We start from the raw sequence: 22,753 nt of genomic DNA, 5'->3' as shown, positions 1-22,753 counted from the left end.
GTGATGTGATTTGTTTGCTTGGAAGGACTAATTCCAAAGTTCCTTTCCGTTGATAAAACAAAGTGAAGCTGAACCTCTTAAGGTTTAGAACTTTATCCATCCTTGAATCCGCCAACTTGATCATCTGCCTTAGTGTTCCTGCAAGAGGTGGTTCCAAAGTACAATGCCAGTTCTTAGCCTGCCCACTCTCCCCTCTGAATTTTGGCCCTATATCCTGATCTGGACTGCATGACTCATTCTTGGTTCTGTAATTGGCTCATACTGGACCCCTGAACCTTGATCCCCTAAACTAGCCTTTGAGCTAGTTTCTAGTTTGCCTTTGGCATTTAATTGTCATTGCCTTTAATTTTGCTACGTGGCACTACGTGCATTTTCTATGAGGACTGCTGTCACGGTGTAGTGAATGAATGTGATTTACAGGTAGAGTGATGCACAGGTTTGCAGTGTACAATGTACTGATCCATTGTTATAAGTTAAATGCATCCAAGAATGAACTTTATAAAGGAATTTACACAAATTTATTTATAGCAGTTTTAACTAGGGTTGGCGAAATACTGAAAAAGCATAAATGTAGACATATATTCAAATTTAGAACACTTGGTATGCTCATATTCACAACTCTCTTAGTCCACTATTTGCATGCGTTCACATGAACAAGTTTTTGTTCACATAACATGTAGGGAGTATTTTATATGAATACTCATATATTCATATGCAAACAAAGGCACCTATTCACAGACAAGACTGTTCACTATTTATTGGACTAGATTCTTAGCTCAGGACCATGCATGTGTGGGTGATCTGGCTGAACTGAAATAATCTTTATGCTTTTCTAATTTCTGAGATGTCTGGGGAGCTAAATGGTCTCTAACGTAACTCAGAGCAGCCTCAGTTTACCTGGAAGCCCCAACAGATATTTCTAATAGTCAGAGATCACCAAGGTTGTGTTGGCCATCCCTACTTTCTCCCAGTCACACCCTACTTTCTCCCAGTCACACCTCCTGCACTTGTGTATAAGAGGAGGTTTAGAAAAAATGCCGGACACACTTGATGGGGGGGCTGGCCGGGATGAGGAGCAGGGGCAGTGCGGCTGGCTGCAGGAGATGGGAGGGTTGGGGGTGGGGGGGTGGAGGTAGCGCGGCTGGCCGGGGGAGATGGGGGTTTGGGGGCGGGGGCAGCATGGCTGGCCAGAGGATCTGCGGCGGGGGCGGGGGCAGCACGGCTGGCCAGGGGAGATCGGGAGGAGAAGAACCGGCCACCAGAAAGAAGGGGTAGCTGGGAGGGGGTCGGGGGCAGTGGAGCTGGTCGGGAAGGCTCAGGGGGAGCGGGACTGACCCAGGCACATGCAGATCCCGGGGCACTGTCAGTCATGCGCATGGTCTGGAGAAGCGCGAGTGAGTCCATCTGCAGGGACAGGGCTTCTCCTCCTCCCCAAGACATCAAACGCAGTGCTTCCAGAGCTGATTGCGCCCCGCCTCCCAGCCACTCCCCCCAGCCCCCGCCAGGCTTCCGTCCGGCACCCAGCCAGAAATCCAGGAAATACTGGACATTACACATGTCCGGTATTTTCTGGATTTTTTTTTTTTACCAGACAGAGGGCCCAAAAACTGGACTGTCTGGTAGAATATCGGACACCTGGCAGTGCTGTCCAAAGATTCCCCAGCCTGGGACAATATTCATAAGGCCAGCTCGACCTGCTCTTTGTGTTCAATGTATACTTTAACCTGCTGAGGCAGAGCAAAACAGCCAGTGCACAATCCAAGATGCGACCCATTAGTTATATATAACTCCTCAATGGGCAGGAGGAGATAATAACAAAAAAATCCCCATAGCTGTGGCCAAAGTATAAAATGCTTTTTGTTTCTGTTGTCACCAAAAAGTGACTGGATGACAAAACATAGCGAATACCGGTGTCAGTGGCATAAGTTCTGTGGCAAATAAAGGAAAATAACAAGTTAGATGTCCTCCATTCAGCAGGATGTGATAAACTACATCCTAGAATACTTAACAAACTGGCTGAAGAGATCGCTGAGCCATTAGTGATTATCTTTGACAACTCATGGAGGAAGTGAGAGATCTATGAGGACTGGAAAAGGGCAAATGTAGTACATAGCTATAAAAAGTAGAATAAGGACAACCCAGAGAGTTATAAGCCAATCAGCTTAACTTTCATACTCAGAAAGATAATGAAGTAAATATTGAAACAATTAATTAGTAAGCACAGTGAAGAAAATAAGGTGATAAGTCACTATCTACATGGATTTGTCAAGAACAAATCATGTAGAACTAACCTAATATCTTTTTTTGACAAGGTAACACGCTTTGTGGGAAGGGGGAAGCAGAAAATGTGATATATCTTCACTTGATAGTCTCCCACATGACCTTCTCGTGAAAAAACTTGAGAAATACAGTTTTGAACTGCTGGTGGTGCACAATTATTTAGAAAAGCATACTTAGTAATTATAAATGCACTTCCACCATGAATGTGAACCATAATGAGTGGGGTGCCACAGGAATCTGTTCTGTGTCTGGTTCTGTTCAATATCTTTGTAAATTATTTAGATAAAGAATATGTGTATAGAGTTTATGGGTGATACCAAGCTGGCAGTAATTAAAAGCCCTTTGTAGGATAGGTTTAGAATTCTTGACAAACTGGAGACATGATCTGAAGTAAATAGGATGAAATTCAATAAGGACAAATGCAAAGAACTTCATGTAGGAAAGAATAATTAGTTGCACACATGCAAAATGAGAAATGACTACCTAGGAAGGAATCTGCAGAAAAGGGTCTGGGGTTATAGTGATCACAAAAAAAAATATATGTTAAGGGTGTAAAAGGTTGATTTAAAGATGTGTGTGATAAATTGTGCTTCTTAACCACTGAGGACAATATGTAATAGCCTTAAACTGAAGCAAAAAAGTTTTAGATTAGACATTAGCAAAAAATTCTTAATTGGAAGGGGGATTAATAACTAGAACAAATTACTTAGTGGGATTGTGGAATCTCCATCATTGGAAGATTTTAATAATAGGTTACTCAAACACCTGTCAGGTATGGTCTAGCTATTACTTAAGACATTTCTTCACTTCAGAATTAAATCAACCTAACTTACATCATCATACAGTTGCTGAAGTAATTACATTGCTTGTGCGTATCTACATTTGCTCTTGGTGTCAGTCCTCACCAGGAGCGTTTGTATCAATAGTACTGTCTGTATGTGGGGGTTGGGGAAGAAGCGGGGGTTGTGGGATGGTTCTTGAAAGCCAATAACAGTCGACATAAGCAATGCACTGATACTGCATCAATCTAACTACATCAACCTTGACTCTGCACCATGTGACTTCAGTGATTCGTGGTAGTCTAGGAATAGTGAACCATTTGCAAACACTCTACTACTTGAAAATTGGGCTGCTAGACAATTTTGTTAATACCTGTGACTAATACATTCACACACATAAGGATAGGTTTGCAAACAAATTCTGAACAGAAAAGAGGACTAAACTCATCTGATAATTGATTAATAACAAATTATATCACCAGCTCTAGCATTAAACTTTTTTGTAACACATTTTTAATGAAAGTAGGGAAGCCTAATTTCCTGATAATTGGGAATTGCCTGTTTTTGATTCCTTCTTTGGCCTTAAGCATGAATCACATAAGCTCCCCAAGTGAAATCCCCATTGACGTTAATGGCAGAACTTCATTGACTTCAATAGAGCCAGGATTTCAACCCCTTCTCAGTTTACCCCTTCTGTATAATATGGATTATGATACGTTTGTTAAACCTGCCTCATAAGGATGTTGTAGGGATTTGTTATTTGATGTTTGAATATTGAAAATGCAATTAACAATGACTGCTGTTTTACTTTGCCATTTCTGTTGTGTTATTTAAGAATTATTTCCCTTGTTTGTGATATTACAGAAATTAGAAGAAGCAGACCAAATAATTCTATGTGACTTGGTATGTTTTGGAAAATGGGACTGAATTAGATTCATGGCTAGTGATATGTTTAATGTATCTCTCTCTCTGTTTTTTTTGTTTTGTTTTTTTTTTTTTTTTTTTTTGTAGCTGTCATTGAAAAGAAGAGGGAGCAAAGACTTGCAAAAATCAGAAAAAAAGTCACAGCAGACACCCACTGAGGTATGTTGAAATAACAGCCGTGGAGCTATGGCAATTTCCATGAACTGAAGATCTGGCCCTTCGGTTTTGTTTCTAGTTTTGATGTTTAATCTACATCATACTGCTATATGGTATATAGGGGCCTTGGGCCTTGTCTCTCAGCTTGACAACAAGCCCAGTCCCTTACTAAGGAGAGTACAAGTAGACATGTACACTGACTGCAGTAGGGCTCTGCATGGGGTCAGCTCCAGCTTGTAGGATCCAGGTGAAAGGCAAAACTCCCATTACAGTCAACAAGAGTTGTATCTGAATCAAGACTCGAGGACTTGGTCCTTTGGGTGCTGACTTTGAGAGTCTTTTATGGGTATGTTGCCTTATTTGACTGACTTTCAATTTTGTTTTTGTAGCCTTTTGGTTACCAAAGTTTAAAAAGTGTCATCTCACTCTTTCTTCTCTTTCCATACATCATGAGCCAATAAAAATCTCATTCTTTCATGAAAGGCTGCTGAAAATGTAGGCTTTCTCATAACGGTGCAGACTTTCATAGCAAAGAAAGAAGGCTTTTTTGGTCTTCAGATGTAGAAAAATAGTTGCTGTAGTCATATTTTAACTTCAGAAGTTAGGTTGCTTTTATTGTTAACCTTTTAATTTCAAGCTGTGTTTCATTTCAATTAGTGCTTTCTTTGTTGATGTAAAAAAATGTTTTTTTTAAAGGAGGACAATGAAGATCTGAAATGTCAGTTGCAGTTTGTTAAAGAAGAAGCTGCCCTTATGAGGAAAAAAATGGCGAAAATTGATAAGGAGAAAGACAGATTTGAACATGAGCTTCAAAAATATAGATCATTTTATGGGGATCTAGACAGTCCCTTACCAAAAGGTGAAGCTGGAGGACCACCTACCACAAGAGAAGCAGAGCTCAAGCTTAGACTGAGACTTGTAGAGGAAGAAGCCAATATCCTTGGAAGGAAAATAGTAGAACTGGAAGTAGAAAATAGGGGACTGAAAGCAGAGCTTGATGATTTAAGAGGAGATGATTTCTCAGGAACAGCAAACCCCCTCCTGGGGGAACAGAATGAATCTCTCTCAGAGTTACGGCAGCATTTGCAGCTAGTAGAAGATGAGACAGAATTGCTGAGGAGAAACTTGGCTGACTTGGAGGAACAAAACAAGCGCATCACAACAGAGCTAAATAAATACAAATACAAGTCTGGCACCCATGAGAGCTCGAGGCACCATGATAGTGCCAAGACAGAAGCACTGCAAGAAGAGCTAAAAGCTGCCCGAATGCAAATCAATGAACTCAGTGGAAAAGTCATGCAACTTCAGTATGAAAACAGAGTGTTAATGTCCAACATGCAGCGGTATGATTTGGCCTCTCACCTTGGGATCCGGGGCAGCCCCAGAGACAGTGATGCTGAAAGTGATGCAGGGAAAAAAGAAAGTGATGATGATTCTCGCCCTCCCCACCGCAAAAGGGAAGGTCCCATTGGAGGGGAAAGTGACTCTGAGGAAGTACGCAACATCCGGTGCCTGACTCCCACTCGGTCTTTTTATCCTACACCAGCTGGATGGCAGAAGAACTTCACAGATCGACAGCAGATGAAGGACATCCGCTCCGAAGCTGAGCGATTGGGCAAGACAATAGATCGCCTGATTTCTGATACGAGTACCATCATAACGGAGGCAAGAATTTATGTGGCCAATGGGGATCTGTTTGGACTGATGGATGAAGAAGATGATGGCAGTAGGATTCGTGAGCATGAGCTTCTTTATCGAATCAATGCGCAAATGAAGGCATTTAGGAAAGAACTCCAGACTTTCATCGACAGACTAGAAGTTCCAAAATCATCAGATGACCGAAATGCAGATGAACCTTTGTCAGTGAGTCAGGTAGTTTTTTACTTATTACAGCCTAGAGGTAAAAAGACACTGCCAAATAGTTTAAGCCTCTAATTTGATCTACAAAGCATTGCAGTTATTATCTGGTGAGTAAAATCTGTGGTCTAAATAGCTATGATTTAATTTTACATCGCCCAGTCCATCACATGGTCCCCTAATGACGTCAATGAGGCTACTCATATGAGTAATGACTACTCAAGTAAGGAAGGGGTTTGTAGAACTGGGCACCTGAACATTAAAAAATAAACAAACAAAATTCTGTAGCTACTGTTATTGTGGTAGATGGAACATTCTGGCTTAGGGACAGTGTTTGTCAGCACTATACTGATATCACCAATAGTGGTAGTGCACTAATGGAGTGCAATATAAGTGTTATCTAGGTGATGACCAGTGCTTCCTGTAAACTGTGTATTTGTGCAGCCACTCAGGAGAAATTCAAATGCTGCCCAGCTGATTATCAGAGTGCCAACAGCCAGGTATTGTGTTTCCACGGTGGTGCACATTCACACATGCCTCGATACACACAGCAATTATTTCACACATGGATGGAATAAAATCTGCACCTGGATGGAAAAGATGAGCAGGAACATTGGTGATGACCAAAAACAAACTGTAGAATAGAATATAGCACTAGCTTTAGCTGATTAAGTGGCAAACGAAACATGGCTCACTGCATCTAGAGTGACTCGAACTTATGCCGTAGTGCAAGAAAAAGAATAAAAAAAGAAACAGGAAACAACAAAACTTCTCCATATTATGTGCAATTTTTGCCATGCTGAATTCAGGGAGATAATTCATGCCTGACCCCTGTGACTATCATCTCATGCCTTGAAGAATAAGGTTTAACTACTCTTATCTTAACATGAACAACTACAAATATTGCTATTGGTTCTAAAATTCTCCAGATTTCATAAAAAGTCTCTTATTAATTTTTACAGTATTTGTAGCCTTACAGTCAGAATTGTTGTCATGTGAAGCTAAAAGCTGTGATTTCTTATTTGTATGCTGGGTAATTCGAGTGTTTGTTCCCTTGTATCACAAAGTGGCAGACACAATTATTTACTGTTCTATAAGTGCGCTGCATAAAATCAAAGTGTGACAGGGTGATTGCATCTTTTTATAGAAGGAAAGGACATTATATCATATTCTCATCCAGACTATGGCTTGATCTGGCATTTATAATCATAGAATCATAAAAATGTAGGGCTGGAAGGACTTCAAAAAGTTATGTCCAACTCCTTGCGCTAAGGCAGGACCAAGTAAACCTAGACCATGGCTGACAGCTATTTGTCCAATCTGTTCCTAAAAAATCTAATGATGGGGATTCCACAACCTCCCTTGAAATTTGTGTCCCGATATCAACCCTAAATCTCCCTTGTTGCAGATTAAACCCATTACTACTTGTTCAATAGACATGGAGATTATCACAGTCTTCTTTATAACAGCCCTTAGCATAATTAAAGTAGGCTATTAGGTCCCCACCTTTGTCCCTCCCCATATTCTTTTCTCAGGACTAAGCATGCCCAGTTTTTTACATCTTTCCTCATAGATCAGTTTCTAAACTTTTTACTGTTTATGTTTCTCTCCTCTAGACACTCTCCAGTTTGTCTACAACTTTCCTAAAGTGTGGCACCAAGAACTGGTCAGTCCTCCAGTTGAGGCCTCACCAGTGCCAAATAGAGTAGGACAATTACTTCCCATGTCTTACTCCTGTTAATATATCCAAGAATGATATTAGCCTTACTCACAGCTGCATCACACTATTGACTCATCTTCATTTTGTGATCCACTATAGCCCGCAGATCCTTTTCAATGGTTCTGCCACTAGCCAATTGCTCTGCACATGTAGAACTCCCATTAACTTAAAAGGAGACCTGTGCATGGAGCATGTGAAGGATGGCACTTGTACTCTGGAAGAGTAATTGATAACTTAATATTTTCTAAAACAGAAAAACCAAATACAGTATTTAACTCAGCAATTTGGGGATGTGTCCTTGCTGGCATTCTGTATGCAGACCTCCCATTGAAGCAAATGAGAGATCAGCACATACAGGATTAAGTCCTGTTTCACTGATTATTCTGTTGAAATGTTGAGCTTTCTTTTTTATTAATTATCTGTTCTCTGTGTCTTTGTATTTACTTTCCCAGATGTTCCAGCCTATCATTTTACTTATTCTCATCCTTGTGTTATTTTCATCCCTTTCTTACACAACAATATTTAAACTTGTCTTCCTTTTTACGCTATTTTTTGTACTGTAAACCTTTAATCATTTAATGTTCATTGTAGTATTATTTTCAGTTTGTTCATTTTGTCCACCCTCCAAGATAAGAAGTGCAAGAGATATAGTTTCTGTAGTAGCCACTGCTGTAAAAACACTGAAGACTACTTGTTTGGAAAAAAAAAAGAACAAAACAAAGTGAAACAAAAACAAAAAGCAAACAAAACCTAAAAAAGCCACCCAGTTGAATAAGAATTTCGCTCCCCAAGGTATTCCAGGTAAGCTAACAGAAAATAGGTTTTTTAAATTTTGTATTAAGAAAATTGTTTTATACTTTTTATAATAAAATTATTCTTGAGAAAATTAAATCAATGTAGCTAGCATGTATTAATTTTGTACTGATTAGAATTGATAGCTGTATTTTGTTTTCTTTATTTCAAAATATTTGTATTGCAGTCCCAAGTGAACAGTAAAATCAATTCCAGTGTTTGTTACAATTGTTTTTCATTGCTTTTGTACAAATTGAGTGATGGTGGACTCATTTGATAATGGTGTTTGACACTCAAATCCAAATGATAATAACAAGAGCTTTGCATTTAGTCTTCGTCACACGTATTGTATTCTCCTGGGCGGGGATGACTATCCAGAGTTTCCTTTGACATTGCTGAAAGTTGTGGATGCTTAGCAGTTTTAAGGTTCAGGCTTATGGAGGGAATTTTATATGCTATCCTGTTTGAGCTCCTTGTTATCTCTGTTGAATGGTGATTTGAGAGAGGAGGTGTCAAAATTAGAATGGTACAATTTGGTGTGAAAAACTTAGGTTGAGAGGTGACATAGGAATAGAAAAACTGTGCAACGTTCACCTGGTCTATCCCACAGGCCTATTATTGATCAGCACACTAGCTTTATCCAGTGGCCAATGCCAGGTGCCCCAGAGAGAATTAACACAACAGGTAACTATCAAGTGATGTGTCCCCTGTAGCCCATTCCTAACTTCTGACAAACAAGCTAGAGACACTATTCCTGCTCATCCTAGCTAATAACCATTGATGGACCTATCCTCCCTGAATTTATCTTGCTCTTTTTTAACCCTGTTGAAGTCCTGACCTTCATAACATCCTCTGGCCAGGAGTTCCACAGGTTGACTGTGCGTTATGTGAAGAAATACTTCCTTTTGTTTGTTTTAAACCTGCTGTCAGTTGATTTCATTGAATAATCCCTAGTTCTTGTGATGTGGGAGCAAGTAAATAACTTTTCCTTATTTACTTTCTTTACAGCAGCCATGATTTTATAGACCTCTATCATATTCCCCCTTACTCTTCTCTTTTCTAAGCTAAAAAGTCCCATTCCTATTAATCTGTCCTTATATCAAGCTGTTTTAACCCCCTAATCATTTTTGTTGCCGTTTTCTGTACTTTTTCCAATACCAAGATAACTTTTTTGAAATGAGGCGACCACATTTGCATGCAGTATTCAAGATGTGGGCGTACCATGGATTTATATAGACTGGGAGTCAATAAAATATTCTCTGTCTTATTTTCTATCCCTTTTTTAATTGTTCTTAAACATTCTGTTTGCTTTTTTGACTGCTGCTGCACATTCAGTGGATGTTTTCAGAGAACTATCCACGTTATCTTCCAAGATCTCTCTCTTGAGTGGCAACAGCTAATTTAGTCCCATCGTTTTGCACATGTAGTTGGAATTGTTTTCCAATGTGCATTACTTTGCATTTGTCAACAATAAAATTCATCTGCATTGTGTTGCCCATTCACTTAGTTTTGTGAGATCCTTTTGAAGCTTTTCACGGTCTGCTTTGGATTTAACTGTCTTGAGCAGTTTAGTATCATCTGCAAATTTTGCCCCTCATTGTTTTCCACATTCTCCAAATCATTTATGAATATGTTCAATAGGACTGGTCCCAGTACAGAGCTCTGCGGGATGCCTCTAGTTACTTCTCTCCATTCTGAAAAGTGACCATTTATTCATATCCTTTGTTTTTTATCTTTTAACCAATTATCAGTCCATGAGAAGACCTTCCCTCATGACAACTTACTTTACTCAAGAGCCTTTGGTGAGGAGCTTTGTCAAAGGTTTTCTTGAAATCTAGGTATACTATACCCACTGTATCCCCCTTGTTGAACCCCTCAAAGAACTCTAGTAGATTAGTAAGGCATGATTTCCTTTTACAGAAACCATGTTGATGTTCCCCCAACAAATTATGTTCATCTATGTGTCTGACAAGTAGGTTTTTTATTATAGTTTCAACCAGTTTGTCTGGTACTGAAGTTAGACTAACCCCATGCACTTCTGATTTTCAAGAATGCTCATCACAGCTAAGTATAGCTAGGAATGAAAACATACATCCTGAAAAAAAAGCCTCCGCTAGTATAAAGTGCATCAGCCTTTCTGCTTAACAACATAGGTTGCCATGGCCTGTCACAGCAGTGCTCTGTTCTCTGCACATGTTCCCAAATTAATAAAATCCAGGTCAGTGCCTTTGTCCTAGTATTCAGAAACTTCCAGGGGCTTGGCCCCCGCTGATTGAAAGCATGCCTTTGAGGGTTAGAAACTCAACTTTTATAGGCGCTTGAACCTCAGTATTGGAATTCATTCTACAGGAGCTAAGAAAGTAGTAACTTCACTGAATTAAAAAAAAGACCTCATTTCTTTGATTGAGCTTTCTCTCAAAAAGCTCTTCTCACATATCATAAAACAAAATCAAAAATCAAAATCCTCCCAACTATAATTTTGTTAAGAAATGTACTGCTATCTTTAGTGAAGAAAACAAAAGATACTGCCTTTGCTATTTTAAATTATTGAAAGGTGCGCACATGCTATGGTAATGAGCAACACATAAGGACACAGATGGGTGAGTAGACTCAGGTTCTCAGAACCTGAGAGGACTTGCCAGAGTAGTGCTAGAAAAAGTGATCTTAAACTGTCTTTGTGTTGCTCAGATTCTGGGAAAGGATGGTCCCTGGAGTAAATCAGGGGACCCTGAAGGCTTCCCTAATTTATGTCCAGTTGCCCAAGGGATCATTCCATCTATCAGAGACTAGCAGGGTTAGGATTGCTATGGATACATCATTTCCCCCCAAAAGGAATGCACATAATCCTCAAAGGGACATGCACTTATTGCTTGGTGACTTTTCTTATTCACAGAAAGGTCACTGAAGAAGAAAGCCCTTGCTTTTTCCTCATTCCCTGCCTCTAATCATTGAGATTTCTCACCACTAAGTGCCTTTTTCCAGAGTGTTGTACTAGAACAATTAAAAAATATCTCCAAGCTAAAGCTAGTCATATGAGAATTTTAGCACAAAAGGGATTTTTGTTGATTTTTAAATCTCTCTTGAGGGAAAGATCAGTTTGTCATTTTTAAATGTTAATGATTCAATCAATAGAAGAGGAAAATTCAAATCTGAGCCTGGAATGCTGGACATGTGGACTTTAACACATATGCTTCTGTATCTTTTATTTAATAAAAGTATCTGATAAGGGCCTTATTCTCAATTCCGTCACCCAAATTTAAATCCAGAGTGATTCTTTTGAAGTCAGTGGAGCCACTCAGATTTCTATCGTGTGAAATCTGGGTTAACTCTCAATTATCTTGATTAGTGTATATTTATGTTCCTGTAAAGTTATATTCTGGTGCAATATGTTTATTAATTTATAGTGGTCCAGCATTCTTTCTGTAAACAATATGACTGAATTTCTTCAGGGGTTGTAAGCTTTACAAAAATTAATTTTTAGTATCCCTATTACAGCAAATCATTCACATAGAACAGCTTTAATTCATCTGTTGAAGGTATTTGCAGTGATTTGCTTCTGTCTTGGAGTTTAGCAGCAGTGATAGGTCCAATAATACTATGAAATTGTGATATCTGAATCAAGAGGTGGGAATACCCTTGTATAGGACAGAGAATTTGTAACCTCTTCAGTTTATCAAGGTACCTTCTCTTGTCTGACAAGATCACACCCGCTTTTTCTGAACTGAGTTTAACTCTTTCAGTGCTCTAAGTTAGGCATTGAGAAAGTGGACCAAAGTCCATGTTCCATGAACTTCAGCAGAGCTCAGATGATTTACATCAGCTGAGTAGAGCTAAATATCATCAATGTAGCATATAGTCCTGCAAACCAAATCATCTCACAATCTTCCTAGAGGCCTTGTATCTGTGTTGAACAAGAGGATTCACAGAGTGGAACTCTGTAGGCCATGCCCTTGTCTACAGTAGTAATTTACATTTGTATGACTACATCTCTCGAGGGTTGTGCGGGGAAGAGGTGAGTGAAAAATCCACACTGCTGAGAGACGTAGCTATACAGTACAGTCTCATTATAATGAACCTGTTGGAATTGAAGCCATTTGCTGCCGTGGGTTATAGCAAAACAGCCCTGCTCCTGTCGGGGAAGGGAGGGAGGATAGCTAACAGCTCCTCCAGCCAGTGGCAGATTAAGAATTTTGTTGGGCCCTCAGCCAGAGCAAGCAGGAGTCTCCTCACTGCCCACTCTGCTTTCAGTCCTGCCTCTGTTCCCTCCCTGATGCCTGTGGTCCCAGGCACAGTTCCACCCACCTCTGTTCTGCCCCTTTCCACATCACCCTGTTTCACACATGGACAGCCTTGTTCTGCCCCTGCACACTGTTGCCCCACAGCCTTGCTCCATTCTCCCCTTCCTCCCCCCACCCCACTGCAGCCCCAGGACTAGAGCTCTGCCCTCCTGCTATGGCCCAGCATCGCTCCCCAAGGCCTGAGGCTACTGCAGGGAGCTACAGTTCCTCCAGACCTGGGGCTATACGCACAGTTTGATCCATTGTATTGTGAGTTCATGTGCAGGCACATACAGACTCAGAAGCCAGTCCCCTCCACTTACGGGTGTTCTCCAATTTACAGGCATGCTTGGTCTGCTGGTGCTCAGGGGGACAGGACAACGTAAGGGAGAGCCTCAACTGCTGCTGGCAATCTCTCTGGCACAGGCTGCTGCAGCAATGTCATTGCTCTGGTGCTGCTGCAGCCACCTCCCTGCTGGGGCTGCTGCTGCCCAGGGAATGTTACATGCTGGGCTTCTGCTGCCCTCCAACCATTCCCATATCCCTTTCTCTTTCCCATTCCCTTTCCTGTCCTCTTCCGGTCTCCTCACCCCACCTCCCTTGCTCTGCTCCCAGGAAATAGGCAAGCACTAGGACCCAGGAGTCCATGTCCAGCTGCCGAGGCAGGACCCAGAGCACAGGAGGAAAGCTGCTCCACCCTCTTTGCTCCTCATGATCCGAAACATGCTGGGGGGGCGGAGGGAGGGAATGCTGGATGTTAATGACAAAACCTCTCCACCCCCAGAGTGAACAGAGCTGGGGGAGCAGGGTTGGGACCTGGAGGTGCTCATTTTTCTGGGGCCCCTGGACACGGGCCCCCATTGGCCCAATGGCTGATCTGCCACTGCCTCCAGCTCTGCTGTAGCTGTAGCTGCAGTGGTGGTGAAGGAGGAACCGGGTTAATTTTAGCTGAAGGTTTGTTATTATAAAGGGAATTATAGCAAAGGTGTATTCCGCATTCCTCACCCCCAGTGTAGACAGTGTTAAGTCAACAGCAGAATTCTTTCATCAACCACATCCCAGAAAGATGGGTTACTGGTGCTGATGGCAGAATCTCTCCTGTGTAGACAATGCCTGTGCCAACAGCAGCACTGCAGGGGCACAGCTGTACTGCTGTAGTATTTTAAGTACATATGTATCCTAAGGAAATGCTCTTCATTGCTCACTAAATTCCAGACTGGTGTAGATTGAGTTAGGTCTGGCTGAATTAAAATAGACATTTTGTTCAAATGAGACAAAAAAAATAGGCATGGAAGGGAACCTGTTTTATGAAAGTAAGAATTAATATTGGTTAACAGGATTGTATAACTTTTATGCTTAGATTTAGATGTTATTAAAATGTGGTTTTCATGGTTAACATCATCATCATCCTCTACCTTTATGTACTAAATTTCACCTCAAAGGACACCCATTCACTTTAAAAGTTTACATAGGAATCACTTTGTCAGTGGTTGAAAGTGCAGCTTACGAAAGTTACATTTTTAAACATAACTGCATTCAAAAACAAAACAATGCAAAGCTTCAGCGCCCAGAAGTCCATTCAGTCCTACTTCTTGTTCAGTCAATTGCTAAGCCAGACAAGTTTAGTTACATTTACAGGAGATAATGCCACCAGCCTTTTCTTTATATTGTCACCTGATGGGAACGGGTGTTCACATGGCACTGTTGTAGCCGGCATTGTAAGGCATTTATATGCCAGATATACAAATATTCTAATGCCCTTTCCTACTTCCACCATTCTAGAGGGCCTGCTTCCATGCTGATGGTGGGGTCTGCTAAATAACAACCCAAAGCAGTGCACAGTGACACACATTCATTTTCATCATTTGAGTCAGATACCACTAAGAGAAGGGGAATTTTCTTTTTTATGGTGTAAGTTCTGTAGTTTCTGCAGAGTGTAGCTCTTTTACTTTTAGGACTTCTGACAGCATGTCCCACAATTCATCCCTCTCAATGTTTGGAAGGCACTTCAGATACTTAAACCTTGGGTCAAGTACTATAGCTGTCTTAAGAAATTTCACTTTGTTACCTTCTTTGGCTGAACAAGAAATAAGACTGAGTGGACTTATAAGCTCAAGCTTTATATATTTTTGGTTTTGAATGCAGTTATGTTAAAAAAAATTTACATTTTTGAAACTGCAAGTGCACGATAAAGAGATTGCACTACAGTACTCTTATTAGATGAACTGAAAAATACTATTTTTAGTCTTTTTACAGTGAAAATATTTGTAATAAAAATAGTAGTGTAACATTAGCTCTGTACACTTTGTATTCTGTGTTGTAATTGAAATCAATATATTTGAAAGCAGAGAAAAATCCAAAAAGATTTATAATTTTAAATTCATATTCTGTAATTGTTTAAAAGCAAAATTAAAACTATAATGAATTGCAATTACTTTTTTATCTTGTGATTATTTTTTAATCGTTTGGCATCACTGAAGATACTGTCAAATGTTCAACAGTATGGTAGCAATGTAAAAAAAATGAACATTTTAGCTCATTCTCTGGCCTTCGCAGATTTCCCACAAGGGCAGACTCTGAATGTATTTTTTCTTTGAATACAACCAGAGAAATTTAGTCAAGTCTGTTTCCTTTTAACATCCAGATGTACATTCTTTTAAATAGTAAATGCCTCTAAACTATTTTCTAAATTGTAACTGCAAAGTAACTTGCACCTATGAAAATAAATGGTAGTTTGAAAGATCTTGTTCAGGAACAAAGATATTTATTTAATCTGAAAATATGTGTGTCTGCAGTTCCATATTACAGATATAATAAGACATGGGTTTGCTGACATTTGTCGCAAATGCTTTAGAATAAGAACTGGAAGAGAGCAGGTGCCCATATGAAACAGAAATATACCCAGCAGTTGGAGTATAGAAAACTGTCAAAACAATATCTGTCTAAATATGCATTATAAAAAAAGATGAACTGCACATGAACTTGAAGGATTGTTTACAATAAACAAGTAGAGCTTTTGAGTATAACAAGCCATTTCTTCTAATCAGCCCAGAATAAGAGGGTCTATTAGGCACCTATCATCTACTAACTTACATTTCGGACACTGTTATTTTCTTTTAGTGATGGGGAAACAATATGCAAGACCAGGTTCTGCCATAAGTTATGCAGTATTTATTGGCAAGCTATGCTGTAATTTAGGAGAGAAAACATGTTATAAATGTCTATCATAGATTTCCAATGTGACCTTGAGCAAGTTGCATGATGTAACCTTTCTGTGACTCTGTTCCCCCAACTGTAAATTGTGAATAATATTCCCCTCCCTTACAGAGGTGTCCGTAAAGTCAGGGGGGTTGCACAGTTGCAATTGTATTTTCTACCAAACCCCTTTTGCGATTGGAATTTAGTTACCGAGTCTGATGGTGTATGAAAAGTAATAGAATACAGGAATTTTTTTTTTGTAGCCATGTTGACTCTGGTAAATCTTTTAAGAGGAGTAAATCTTTATTCTCATCACAAAGGGCTAGATCGTGCCCAGAATAGGGGGACCATGTGCAGTTGCATTGCCTCACTGAGAGTTTGAGGAGACACTTAGCAGAAAAAAATTCTCTGAACTCTCCGACTTTAATGGGAACATGCCTGCTATTTCATTCTTTTCTTGGAGGCAATTTGCTAGCTGGGTGTCTCCATTCTGCTGTGCATGCTGGTTGGGGGAGCATGCTTTTCCCTCGGGGCAAGCAATTTTGCCTGGTCTTTAAACAGGCTACAGACAGGGGAAGGCTTCTTGTGCCCTCCCAATCACAGCATGCCCATGTAAGAGTCATGTATACTCTGCCAGTGGTGCCAGCCACACTGGGATCTTGTCTGCTGAATAAGTAGATGCTATTTTAAAACAGTCATTTTCAGGTAGAATCATACTTTAAAAGTAAAATGGAAGGCTCAAATTCTGCCCTCAGGCAAAAACCCCATTTGACTTTCAGGGAGCTGCATAGGGTCAATGCAGAAACACATCTCCTTCATAGTCCCATAAATTTTCATTCTAATCTTCTAATACCCTAACTGACTGCAGGGGAGCTACAATCCTTAGACACCTTTTTGTGTGGCTCACAACATAGACTTCAGTTTGCCTTAGGTCTGGCTTCCTAGTGAGTTGCATCATTTTATTCACAGAGCTAACCCTCAAGACCTTGCTCTGTTTTTAGTCGGTCCTCATTCTGACTTGAAGGCAAAGCTCAAGTGAATGTCAGTAAAAACTGAGGCCACAATTTGTAAGAGTCTGTGTTTTAATATTTTGTTTCACAGCACTTGGATGACAATAGGCACCAATTTAGTAAAATTTAAATAAATACATTGGAATGATAGTCTATATTTAAGGAACTATAGGATTAAAAGTTCTTAAGATCATACTCCGCCCCTCCTTTTACACCTGTGCAGCCTTGTTGACTCCATTGAAGTTGTGAGAAGAGGGTTGGATCCATAATCCTCAATTAGGGACTCAGTCCTGCTCCATTTTACATAGGCACAGCTGAGTTGTTTGAGTGTAACTGAGGGCAGAAAGTATCTCTGGGGTTTTAAACAAGAAGGATTTTTAAATGAATGGGCTGAGGATTTTCCTCAGGAACCATCTGTCACATTCAATCATCTTTCTTCTTTCTAACAAATGGCTTTTGAAACTTGTATAAACAGTCCGAGTCCCATGGCACATCTTTCACAGGGGCAGAGTAAGCACCCAAGTAATATCTTCACTTAGTCTCTGACCATATAAGGAGAAAAAATGTATTTTCACTGCAACCAACTTTGGTGTTGACTGTAAAATGCACCCTCAGCTGAAACTCTTCTATTGTACATTTGTTTTAACATAGGCACACCTTGTCATTCCAAAGGGGGAAAGTGCTGAGTAAGTGATCCCCACAGCGCCTAGGCAGACTATCTCCTTGATCCCACAAGCAACTGCTATTGTTTGTAAGATGCTCAGATTCTGCTCTGGAGGGCCTGAACATTGTTCCCATTCAAGGCAATGAGAATAGCACTCACATGCCTAATAGCAGATGCCCACCAGTCTTCTGTTCAGCACAGCCAGAAGCCGCTGCATACATCTGGAGATGAGCCATGCACAATATAAGTCAATGCAGGTTGCAAATGGTTGAGGGCACAAGTAATCTTAGACCCCAACCTCAGGGTGTAAGCAGAGGCCATCTCAGTTGTAGTTCCCCAGCACAGATAAGCTCCTGAACCACTACTGGTGAAATATGGAAGTGGGGGCAGAAAAGAGACATGTCTCCATTTTCCTGATGCTTTGCCGATGGCAAAGTAGTATGCATCCCGCTCCCCCATACTTGCACACCTTGGGGCTCCTTGGGTCAGATCCCTGCCAAAGTTCCTGCTGAGATTATGTAGGTCCACACCATATCCAGAACAGATCAAATACCAAATGAGCATGGAATTTATAATCTACAGTGAAATGCAACAACACTATTCAATTAGATAGGCAAATACAAGGATTTGTCACAGTGGGCTAGATTCTCTACCCCACTCCATTCAGGCTCCATGGAGAGTAGGGGTATGGTGGTTGTAGCTCCCTAATTCTCCGCTGTCTAGCACCAGCCTAGGTCAGTGTTGCAGAGTAGCAGCTCAAATTTATATAGGCATAAGGTACTTCACTAATGTTATACCTGTGGAGGATATTTTGTAGCAGACCTCAACTTAATCATACACACCCTTTACCTCAAGCCTATCTTGTTTGTCTCCTCCCTCCTCTTGTGCCAGGGTTGTGGGGTGCAGCTGAAACAAGAGACATCTTCCATCATCTCTCCCAGGTTTCTGCCAGCGAAGGGATGTAAAGTAGTAAAAATATTTGTATATATTTTGAATGAGTCATTGTCAGCATTGCTAGAATACAAATAAGATCGGATTACACAATGAGTTGTACTGTCTTATTTCAGAAATGATACTATAATTGAATACAAAAAATAAAGCTTTTAGGGTGGGGGAAAGTGGGTGTTTTAGGGGAGCTGTGGATCATGAAAAGTTGCTCTTATAAACAAATGTACTTTAACAACACAGCTCCTAAAGAACTTAAAATGTGCCCCTCAAAACTGGGTGTGGAATGTAGAAAAGAATCCTACTTTAAAACACAGGGTTGCCTTTAACTAATAAAAGAAATCTAAAATTGTCCATTGTCATAGCTTTAACATTGACATTGGTTGCTTTGGCAAGCTTTAAATACTAGGCTGCACTATAAAACCTAAAAATGTCCTGGACTTGAAGTTGTTTACACAAAATATGAGCAGATATAAAGTTACAGAGGTGGGGGTGGAAGAAATGGCTTTAAAACCATCCTCCATGTACTGACGTCACATGGAACCCAGCTGCCGGGAGGATGCCAAATAGAACTGTTTTTCAGTTTGCAAAACTGAAGTTGTGAAGTTAATCAAAGAGAGTTGCAGTGCTGCTCCGATTTGAAAAGTTCTCTCTTTCCTGGCTTCTTGTTTTCTTAAAGGATCAGGATTCACAGAACTGGAACTCCTTATCCCATCTAGCTATGCATTTCACTGCTTTCACTACTACACTGAGAAATGGACTGAAAAACTTCTGAAGGATTGCTTACTCCACAAAAGGTAAGGACGTTTGGAAATCTCAGTGATTTTGGAAGAATTATGGCCTTATTTATGAAATAGAAAAGAAAGTTAACAATACTCAGTATTAAGGCAGTAAACAGTTTGACCAAGGTTTCTTGTAAACATCTGCCTCATTTTTATATTTGCACCTAGAGCAATAATAGTTTAAAAGTGTGATGGTGGTTGTTTATTTCTTAAAGAAAGGCTGTTCCATGGTTCAGCCAGTGTTTCCAAACCATGGAATGATTTATTAACAAGAAAGAGATGACAGCCCATTTTTGCCAACCTTTTGTTTTTAAATAATAGAATGACACTCTGAGAGTTTCTTATAGGTTTAATACAAAGTGCATAAAAACTATGATGCCGACCATTTCTTTACAAATATATAAATAGACCTATCATTTATTATCCATCCAGAAACCATCACCTTATCTTACTGTGAATTAACCACTCATAAAAAAGAGGAAGATCTGTTTATCTGAATAGCTGTGTATGTCCGCTATCGTTAATCTGTGGTGAAAAATAACACCTCTTCTGATGTCGCAGCACATTATTTTTAGAAGTTGTCATACCGCATCAGAAATTCAGTTCAAAGTATTTTGCATTTTTATATGAACATAGAGGGGAGGTGGAGGGAAGAAAGAGTAACATTAGAGACCAGGAGTTGCCTAAACTCTTTATTTGAGAGGAGGAAAGGGTACAGTGAAAAGATAAATACAGCTGATGTTGACAAAATTGATTATTTGCATAAAGTTGATTGCTGTAATGAGCTTTTGACCTTGTCTAGGACATGTGGAAAGTGCCAATATAGCCAGATTTCAGACACTGTAATGTTCCACAAGGCAAATGAAAATCATGGTTGTGCTGGGGTGATAGGCTTTCACATGTGAAAGAAAAAGGTATTTTAATAAAAAGGAAGCAGGGTTTTTTTTTCATTTGTTTGTTTTGCTCAAGCCATGTGGAGTACCTGTGGGAACAGCCCAGTGTTTTATACAAATGGTGAGTTTAATAGCAGTATTAGCGATTGGGATCTTATTTCTAGCTTTCAGAGAGAAAGAAGCAAAGAAAGAGACAACTATAGGGGCAGGGGTCAAAGTCCTCTGAGGCAGTGTTTCTCAACCTTTTTTTTAATAAAGTACCCCCTCTTTAAATATATATATATTAAAAAAAATACCCCCAGTACCTACAGTTTTCAGACACACAATTTTTTTTTCTACCATTGCAACACATTTGTTTAAACAACTTAATCATAGCCGGGAAGGCAATGACATTTTTGGGTGTAAAAATTACAAAAATAATAAAACACTGTAAAATTTAAAACAAAAATTCAGTTATCTCCAAATTTCAGTTGTGCTGACATACCCCTTCCCCCCCCCCCCCCAGACTTCTCTTGAGTACCTCTAAGGGTACTCATATCACTAGTTGAGAAACACTGCTCTAAGGAATTTACTCGGTAGATTTACTGCAGTAGCAGCCATCAGAGCAAACATCAACAATCATGAGCTTCACTATTATTATTTGCATCTTAAGAGGAAACGTGAAGGGAATAAGAAGTGATATGAAAAGGAAAAGAAACCATGAATGAGAGAGAGAAGCACTTTTGATGGAAAATTACAGTTACAAGCAACTAGTTGCAGCTAACTTTTTCTGGGACTTGATTGCATTTTGATAGTTTCCACTCTGTACCCATCTCAATATGTCTTTAGTTTGTTTTTGCACTGATCTTTGCTGCATGTATCCGAATCATTCAAGAGAAGTCAAGTGAGTGAATAGATCAGTTTGGTTAATTCCTCCGAAGTCTCTTGAATAAGTTAAAAACGTCTATTAAAAAAGTGAATTACTTCTGGTATGTCCTTCTCCTCCCCAATCTTCCTTCCTCCACAACTTTTGTAGTAAAGAAATGAAAAAAAATTGATATGACTAGATATGCTTCATAGATTGAAACAGATATTCAATATATTGAATTCAGTTGGCTGAAAAAACTCAGAAAGTGGGTGCTGCTCATGTTGCGGATCCAGCCAAATCAATCTTTTTTGCCCAATAAAGGGGTGAGGAGAGCTTTGCATGAGGCTCAAAAGGGAATTACAAAATTAGATGTAAACTAGTCTACTATATATTTGAGAGAGTTTGTGCATCTGTTTGTCCATCTGTGCGTCTGTTTGTTCAAGAACTCCTCCTGAACCATAAGAGTTAGGACTACCAAAATTAGTCTGCAGCTTCCTCTTATCATAATTTAAAGCAAGGTCAGATTTTTGGTTGTTCCAGGACAATGGGATGTGCATGGATTGTGATTGTTTCTCATCAAATGGAACAAGGGGGCTGTGATAGCAGGAGGGTTATACTCCAGAATAACCACAGAGGGGGAGCAAGCAAGCATGCCCCCAGCAGCCTCTGAGAGCCACAGAGCAGCTGCCATCTGGGCAACATGGCCCCCATTGGCCTCAGGGGGCAACACTATCACCCTCTAGGACCCAAGCAACACCAGGTAATTCTTTTAGTAATCACTACATTAAAGGAAACATGTTCAATAAAGGGAGTAGTTCTTTGTGATCTTACAAATTACATTGACACAACCACTGATCATGAACCAATGCAATCTGCAAGTTTATTGTGAAAAGATATGAATATATATGTTCACTTGATCAACACAACTGTCTGTTCTGAAACCCAAATTTAAGGAACACACAAACTGAATACAGTACATCGTACCATGTATGACTACTGAACTGTCACTCCCTAGAATGCATTAATTGATGTGATTCTCACCTTTTGCTTGTGTAAATCAGCAGTAACTCTACTGAAGTCAGTGGAGTTACTGATGTAAAAAACTGACTAAGTGAGAATCAGGTCTATAAAATCTATCACCATTCAATAAAATTTTCCCTCTACAATTATATCATAATATAACAACATTACTTAGCACTTGTCCATCGATAAAACTCAGATTTTTACATAGGGTGGTGGGTTTCATGAGCTGTACTTTTACAGAAAGGGAAATAGAGTTGCCGAAAGTTTACATGATTTTTGCAAGGTCTCAGAATCAGAGTTGGGGATAGACTCTAGTTTGACTGTCTTCCAGGGCCATGCCAGTGGACTAATGTATTTATTTAGATTTGTAAAACAAACTACATTAAGCTTTTGTATTGTGTTCTGATGTACTTGAATATATGTAAGAGATTTGAGTCCCTCCCCATATCTGCATGTTTTCTTTTGTGTAAATAAATGTCTACGTATAAAATTAGGACTTTTTAAATATGCCAGTGTTAAAGTCTCTGAGCAAACTTCCTATCTTTAGATTTCTAGTTGTCTTGTGAACAAATCCAAAGATAGCACACAGACCGCATTCTTGGCCAT

General features: G+C 39.8%; 1 protein-coding gene across 2 annotated transcripts in view; it reads left to right on the top strand.

Annotated features, from left to right (window-relative positions):
• MTCL3 (MTCL family member 3) overlaps positions 1 to 19,399 on the top strand; it is a 55,594-nt gene extending 36,195 nt beyond the window's left edge. For both annotated transcript variants that reach the window (XM_075924129.2, XM_089777250.1), the window contains 4 exons: positions 4,071 to 4,142; positions 4,836 to 6,011; positions 8,169 to 8,517; positions 19,282 to 19,399. In XM_075924129.2, coding sequence (XP_075780244.2) covers positions 4,071 to 4,142; positions 4,836 to 6,011; positions 8,169 to 8,279 — 1,359 coding nt within the window. In that variant the 3' untranslated portion in view covers positions 8,280 to 8,517; positions 19,282 to 19,399. The remainder of the gene's footprint in view (positions 1 to 4,070; positions 4,143 to 4,835; positions 6,012 to 8,168; positions 8,518 to 19,281) is intronic.
• Positions 19,400 to 22,753: the final 3,354 nt, after the last annotated feature.

This window comes from Pelodiscus sinensis, chromosome 3 (assembly GCF_052426305.1).
Source record: "Pelodiscus sinensis isolate ZL-2025 chromosome 3, ASM5242630v1, whole genome shotgun sequence".
Taxonomy (NCBI): domain Eukaryota; kingdom Metazoa; phylum Chordata; order Testudines; family Trionychidae; genus Pelodiscus; species Pelodiscus sinensis.
This window is presented reverse-complemented; position numbering and strand designations above follow the sequence as displayed.